We start from the raw sequence: 7118 nt of genomic DNA on the forward strand, positions 1-7118 counted from the left end.
GGGGAAAGAGTTGCAAGCATACATCTCCCTCAATCTGCTAAGTCCCCAGATAACTTTCTAGACAGCAGTGAATGGGCTCATGTGTGTAGACAGAATTCCTGGATGTGTAAGCAACCAAAAATAGAAGTATAATATCATTGGACAGCTTTATTTCTGCTGCATAAAATACTCTCAGTCCTTTTGGAGGTTTTGAAGGCAATCTTTTTCCAATTTAGAGACTGCTGAGTTTCAAGCAAGAGCTGTTAGGGGTGTTAAATTTGGAGAGTATTGCTAGATACCATGCCTTTCACTAAGTGAATTTTGCAGCCATAGGCAAGTCTTACACTGTAGATGTAACTTCAATAGTTATGGTCTTAGTTTTTTGTGTATAATAAGAATTTATTTTCCAGAAGGAAAAAAGAAATTATGCCTGTAGAATCCGACATGGCCCAGGGTGGCTCTCACTGTATGTCACTGTACAGGAATGTAGAAATCTGCACTATTTCTTTAGGATAAATTCACCATTATGTGAAACATGAGTATCCATGCTTCCTGCCTGAAGCTGTTGCTCATCTTGCTTTTTAGCCAAGGAATTCTAGTCACAGACTGGGATCCTGTTGTGTAAGGTGGTGTGTGTGGACACACACAGACACCCCTGTATCAGTCCTTATGGATTTTAAATTTCAGCAGTGAAAATATGGTCCAAGATAACAGTTGTGATTGCAGAGAAACAGACAGTGTTGCTTGGAGTGGGCAGTGATACATGTATTATGGTAGCTTATCACTTGTCATGTTTTTGGAGATCATCTGGAAAGTAATGCTTTGTTTTCCGTGGCTAATGGGAAGATAAGGCTGGTGGGCATCTCTTCCTAGAGTTTGTCTTTAATCTGTGTAACACAAGGCTCATTAATTCACATATTTTGATTGTTAGTGTTCACTGAAAAGGAGTATCTGTGGTAATACAGCATTAAGCTTATAGTTAGCCATGTAGAGAACAAGTTCTTATTATTTTGGCATATTCTGGGATGTGAGGAGGGTTCCCTTTTATGATCTCATTCAGAAGGAACGAGAAATCAGTGTTTCAGATGTCCAGAAATAGGATGATAGTATTTATTTCCATCTTTACCATTACACATGTGGAATGGTTGACCATCAGCACTTCCTGCTTATTGCTTGATATGTGAGCAATAGCACAGATCCATGATGGGCAGGGCTGTGGAGGTAAGGAGAAAGACCCAAGAAAGTTTGATTGAATTGCACAAGGGACTACGTGACCTTTAAAGGTCCATTCCAACCCAAACCGTTCTCTGACACTGTAAGAGTGGAAAACCAGGTGTGTGAAGACCAACTGGAGTTTGTCTCCATATTTAAAGTCTCGGCCACTATGCCAACACCTTCACCTTCAATGATGCTGTCACTGCAGCAATCTGCAAAGGCATTGTCGAGTTGAGAGGAATACTCTGAAATAATAAAAAAAAAAGTAACCAGAATTTCTATTTAGCATAATTGTTTCCCTGTTCAGAGCACTTTTTGTCTCTGGAGTAGAACGTCTGATTTATTTCAGCATATCTTTGAAAGATAAGTGTGCTACATGCATTTTTTTAGGAGAAGAAAGAAGTAAAAAGGATAAATAATGTAGGACAGAAAACTACTGACACCACTTTTTAAGAATACTTTTGCCTTCCCACCTCTAGCAGTGGTAAAAGGCTCGTAAGTTCAAAGACACCCTTATCTCTCCTTTTAGTGGATTGTTTTGGGATTAGGCAATTCTGTGGTTGAAATGGAACACATCCACTCCCACCACTGGGTCTGTTGTACCTCATTTGCTTTCACTTATAAGTCTGTTTCACTTGTTTTAAAAATGACTACGTGAGTGTCTGCATCGAAGTCAAAACCCTATAAGAAAGCACTACATGTCACCTCTACCCAATGAGGTAAACTAGGAAGTCAAAGTCCCTGTCTAGTATGACAGATAATACCAGCTTCCAAGAGTAAAACCTGTCATTCCTGTTTTCCCACTGAGAAGAATCATTGTTCAATTACCAACTATATTGGTTTTTTTCATTTTTTTAAATTTAAAGCTACCAGGCATCATTAGTGGAGGAGGAAAATGACAAAATGGAAGAGGGTGCATCACACTGATATTGAAGAAATGACACCTTTGTTCATTCTCATCTTTTATACAACATTGTGTAGCATTTTTCTGGAAAATCCTGTTCTCCAGGCACATAGCGAATATTGATGCCTGTCCTACCTGCTTTCCAGGCTCCCTGACGTTTGAGTTTTGAGGGGACAATGACAGTTTGGACCTGAAGCACAGGCCAGAAAAATGCAGAAGCTATATGTAATACACAGGAAATATGGAAATAGAATTCCTGAGACATTAATGCGGGGATTCAGCTGTGTACAGCTTTATATGAGAAAGAGGATGGAATGATTTTTCAATCTGATAAATTGAAATTCTGATAAATTTCAGTATCAGGAATATTGCTCGGCTCCTAATAGTATTTTGCTTACAACAGAAGTTGCAGGGCAAAGGGGCAGTCGTGCACTAGAAGCTGCTGGGAGGATCTGTACACAGTTGTATTGCCCTGAAAATGCCAAGGATGTTTGGATGGGCTGTGATTCAGCCATTTTCAGAACATTTTCACTTCAGTTAATTTTCTTCAGTGTTTTGAAGAATATGAATTGAATATGACAGGAGACTAAGCATGGGAAAAGCTAACCCAAAATATATTTGGCCCCAAAACTGGGAACAATGAAATGAAGAGTAGGATTGTATGGTAAAGTTTAAATTGTCAAGTAAATGGTGCTGGATTCTTTTAATAATAGCATGTGAATCTCTCTTTTGTTTGTAATTACGGTTTTGGGTAGGATTATTTGATAGAACTAGACTCTTCTGTCTTTCATCTTTGTGATCTTCAGTAGTAGGATGAGGGGAAGATGATTCTTGGAATTAAAATTTCACTTTTTTGGTACTACTCTTAGGATAACGAGAATTTCAGAGTTAAATTGCAAAATTCCGTGCTGCAATGGGTTAGATGCTTGATGCTTAAAAGAAAATTAGTTTGTCTTAGGTATTCATTGCATCTGAAAGAAATTGTTTCCTAACATGCTAAGAAATCATGCATATAACTGAGAAAAATAAAGCTAATAAACCTACTTTATCCTCTGAAAATACTGGTCCTGTACGAACTGTTAAGTTTCTTAAGCAAGAGATAACCGTGCAGAAGCCTTGTGTGCACTAGCCTAAAGTTTCACAGATCCTACAAGCATTGCTTCTCAAAACCTGTCCAGAAAGTGCTCTGATGCCAGGATCTGGTGAGTTCACATTTGGCTGATCAGGTAGAAGTTATGTGGAGGCAAGGAACAGAACTAGTATGTGAAATGGCTTTGGATTTGATCCAAATTTCTGTGTCTTTCACAGACGAAATTTGTGTTCCTCACAGATAGAACTCACAAGTATGTCTTAGGATCCGTAAATTATACCTAAGGGCTTCACAGATAAGCTAATCTTGATAAGTGTTTGTAAGCTTGATATTCTTTCTCTTATTCTTTCTAGCTAGTTCTAGCTGTTTAAATCACCTGGAGAGAGTTTCTTATCTTGTTTATGCCCAGAGTGTGCTGGCAAGTGTGCCAATTGTCTCGTTTTTCCCTGCTTGGGGATGTCAGGCATGGTGGCGAGCGCTCTCCCTCTCCGCTGTGTTAGCATCCAGGCAGGGCCTGGGTATAATGCAAAAGTGGCAGAAAGATGTCTGAAAGAAACCCTGCTGCCTGATCTAGGTGATATTGTCATTTGTTACACGCAGTCTGGCTAACAGGTCAAGTAACTGCATATCAATTTAGCATGTAGATAAATAATACACTGCAGTTGATTTCACTCGGATCTCATTTTAATGAGAATTTTCCTCTCATGTTTCATTGAAGAGGAAAGTAAACCTGCCTTTCATGTGGTTTCCTAGCTAATTGCTGATTATAGGGGAGTTGCATAATATAAGCACAAAACATGCCTTTAATTGCAGGGTTTTTTCACAGTAATAAACTTTGATATGAAAAAGGATTTTCAGTCTGGGGTAGATGCTGTACAAATTTAGATGTTGTGCATCTAACAGTGAATGTATGGTGTATGGCTTAACCTACTTACTTCAGTTTTTCAAGTTTTGCATTCCTAACTTTGCTTTCTGTCATCCTCTTCAGGAACCCTGGGATGCACAGCACATTCCAGCGCTGTTTTCTGCTTTCTGTGGTCTGCTAGTTGCACTTTCTTATCACCTCAGCAGACAAAGCAGCGACCCATCTGTACTGATGTAAGTTGCCTGTAAATGTTATTTGCTGATTACTCTGTACAGCACGCAACGAGAGTGATGTCTGGGTTTCAGAACCACAGGGGTTGCTTCCTGAAAATACTGTGGTACTGTGAAATTCCTCACCATGTCTACATGGTTGGTATCAGTCTTGTATATGAATGAAGTGCTGCAGTCAGATAGATCACCAGCAGGGATAGTGCTCTTTAAGCAGCACTATCCGAAATCTCGCAAGCAGATTTTCCACTCTGGGAAGTTATGTACTTGCCAGGTTGGAGGACACTGATTTAGTTGAGGGCGTGTTCAGGCTACTGGAATTGCAGAATGTGTACTGGGTAGCACTGGGTCATGGAGAAGGGACATTTAGTGTGCTGGGAAGGTGGCTGGATTCCAGCTCTTGCTGAGGATTACTTTAGTAGGCTATGCCTCTCAGTTTGAGGTTCCATCCTTCCTTTTCTTTGACACAGGCTGCTAGAGGTAACTGAGGAAAGGAAGCGTATGCTAAGAGCTGACACTGTGAACAAGGGAGATTAGGGGAGAAGTCCCAGCCTTGTGATGTGCATGTTGAGGTGATGTGCGAGAGAGAGACCCAATAGATCCATAGCTCGGGGGCAGCAAATGTGAGTTTCCCTGTGAAGAAACTGTGATATATGGCTGTTATGGGGGCTGTGGGGGTCCACGAGCAGCTGGGCAACTACATCTATGGCTGTGGGGCTAAGCAAGCAAGTGGGTTTTGTGCAGCCAGTATCACCATGCAATTTGGAATTCTGCTTCACAGACAGTTCAGTTTTATCCTAGAAGAGTGCAGAGGGCCTGTGAGGAAACCCACACGTTCTCTCCTTTGATTCATGAGGTGTGTTGTGTGTGTCTTGAGGTGAGGCTCAAGGCTCGTTATGCACAATTCTGCAATGCAGAAGAGAGAAGGGGGAAGTGGAGAGCTTTTTAGGCCATTAAGGATTCTGTTTTAGTAGAGAAATTTGGAAAAAGGAGAGCAACGCTGATGAGGAAGGAAAGAATGTAGAGCACTAGTAGGAAATTTTTATCCCGGTAAATATTACTGAAGAGTTGAGAAATTCTTTCTTTACCATCCAAAAGATTCAGAGAATCTGACATTAATACGTTGCTAGGTTCTGATGTGGCAAAGCAACAAGGACTGCTTGCATGTCTTGCCATAAACTTTACCCACTGCCTACTGTATCTGACTCTGATTTCAAGTAGACCTGGATCAAGCTTTGTGTAGATGGTGTGTAGTTTATTGACCATTACAGTACGGAACTTATGTATGGAAGGAAGTGAAGCTATGTGCTGTATTAGGGAGAGGTCTTAGCCTTGGAGTAAAATATACACAGGTAAATTGCAGATCAGCATGGAATTGGGAGCTCTCTCAATTTTGAAGTAATTTAAATGTATCCTTTTCTCTCATTTCCCAGGAAGGACACACCAGTTCATGAATCTCTTTAATATAACAGAAACTCTTCTTCCTTGAAACTTTTGTTTTAAGGCGGTAATCTTAAACTACTAAATGCATTTTAACTTGTAAAACTAGCTAACAATTTCGTAACATTTGCAATTAATCTTCAGCAACTGAAATGGTTGTTAAATATCTAAAAATTAGGAGTACATGTAGAACAACATCAAATGTTTATTGTGCAATTGTAAAAATGCATAATCCTTAAAAAAAGATATTTACAATTTTTTCTTTAAACAATGCTGAACTTCTTTTAAATAAGGAGATTGGAAAAAATGTTTATTATATGGCCTATGGCATAAAATTCAAGATGGATGAGGAGGTAGCACATAAATCTTGAAGAGAGAATTAATACACAGTTTGTACAGAAATAGCCTTCTTGACCATTTTAACATGGGTCTAAAGAACTCTCATATTGGTTTCAGCTTAGCTGAAACAGTAGTAAGAGTCGTAAATGCAACAGTACCTTCTCTGCTCATTCCTCTAAATGACTGTGTCACATTGATTGGGCTGCTGAGACTCCTCAAGATTCTGATGAGGAATTTCTGCCCTGATCACAGTAGTGCTGATTTGTGTCAATCTCCAGCTGTACAGAGGTAAGAATGCTAATGTATACATGAAGAAGGAAATCTGAGGCTCTTCTACCTCCTCTGCCCTTCAGGAATATTCGTGTCTGTTATACATGTTCCGAAGTATCCTAACTAGGAATTTTTTTTAAACAGGTCCCTTATTCAGTGTAAATATGTCCCTCACTATCTACGCCAACGATTTGAAGATTCATCAGAAGATCCACTCCCAGAAAAAATGAGAGAATCAGTGGTAAGGCTTTTTCTTTCATTACTTTCTGTTCAAAGCTCTCTCTCATCCATTTTGCCCACTGATGAACCTTGTAAGTAGTCCCATTTAGTAATTTAAATTACTAAAAGCACAGATGATCTTTACGGTGAGGCCAGGAGCGAGAAGGGGGATACACGCCACTTTCCTTTCTGAAAGGCTCCTTTGAAGGGCTCTGCAACATTGATTCTTTAATACAGTCAATAGGAAATGCACTCTTAGAGCTTGGGGAGTGGGGCATCTCTCATCCTAGCACACAGAGAACTAGTGCAGGTTCTGTGCACAGAGTTACAGCCTGGCAATCTGGTGTGTCCAAGGTAGGCTGGATTGTTCAACAAGCATTCAAAAAGGTGAGCAGTCTTGCCAAACTCCCAGTCTGTGCTGGAACAGGAATCTGTCCACAGAATTATGTGTGTTTAACATAGCCCTTATTCTTTATTTTTCTATGGCTAGGGCTACCTGTTTTTCAGGAATGCCTTTTTTGTGCCAGGAAATACTCTTGACTGTTTGGCCTCCCACCCCACCCAGCACAC

The 7118-nt window shown here is 40.1% G+C and overlaps 1 protein-coding gene across 2 annotated transcripts in view; it reads left to right on the top strand.

The window, feature by feature from the left end:
• Positions 1 to 7118, top strand: part of PCNX2 (pecanex homolog 2 (Drosophila)) — a 143554-nt gene that overhangs the window by 50578 nt on the left and 85858 nt on the right. For both annotated transcript variants that reach the window (XR_001865548.1, XM_017745316.1), the window contains exons 15-16: positions 4177 to 4286; positions 6474 to 6570. Coding sequence is in view for 1 of the 2 variants with exons in the window: in XM_017745316.1 (XP_017600805.1) it covers positions 4177 to 4286; positions 6474 to 6570 (207 nt within the window). In the remaining variant the exon portion in view is untranslated. The remainder of the gene's footprint in view (positions 1 to 4176; positions 4287 to 6473; positions 6571 to 7118) is intronic.

Source organism: Corvus brachyrhynchos, unplaced genomic scaffold (assembly GCF_000691975.1).
Source record: "Corvus brachyrhynchos isolate BGI_N302 unplaced genomic scaffold, ASM69197v1 scaffold70, whole genome shotgun sequence".
NCBI classification, from domain to species: domain Eukaryota; kingdom Metazoa; phylum Chordata; class Aves; order Passeriformes; family Corvidae; genus Corvus; species Corvus brachyrhynchos.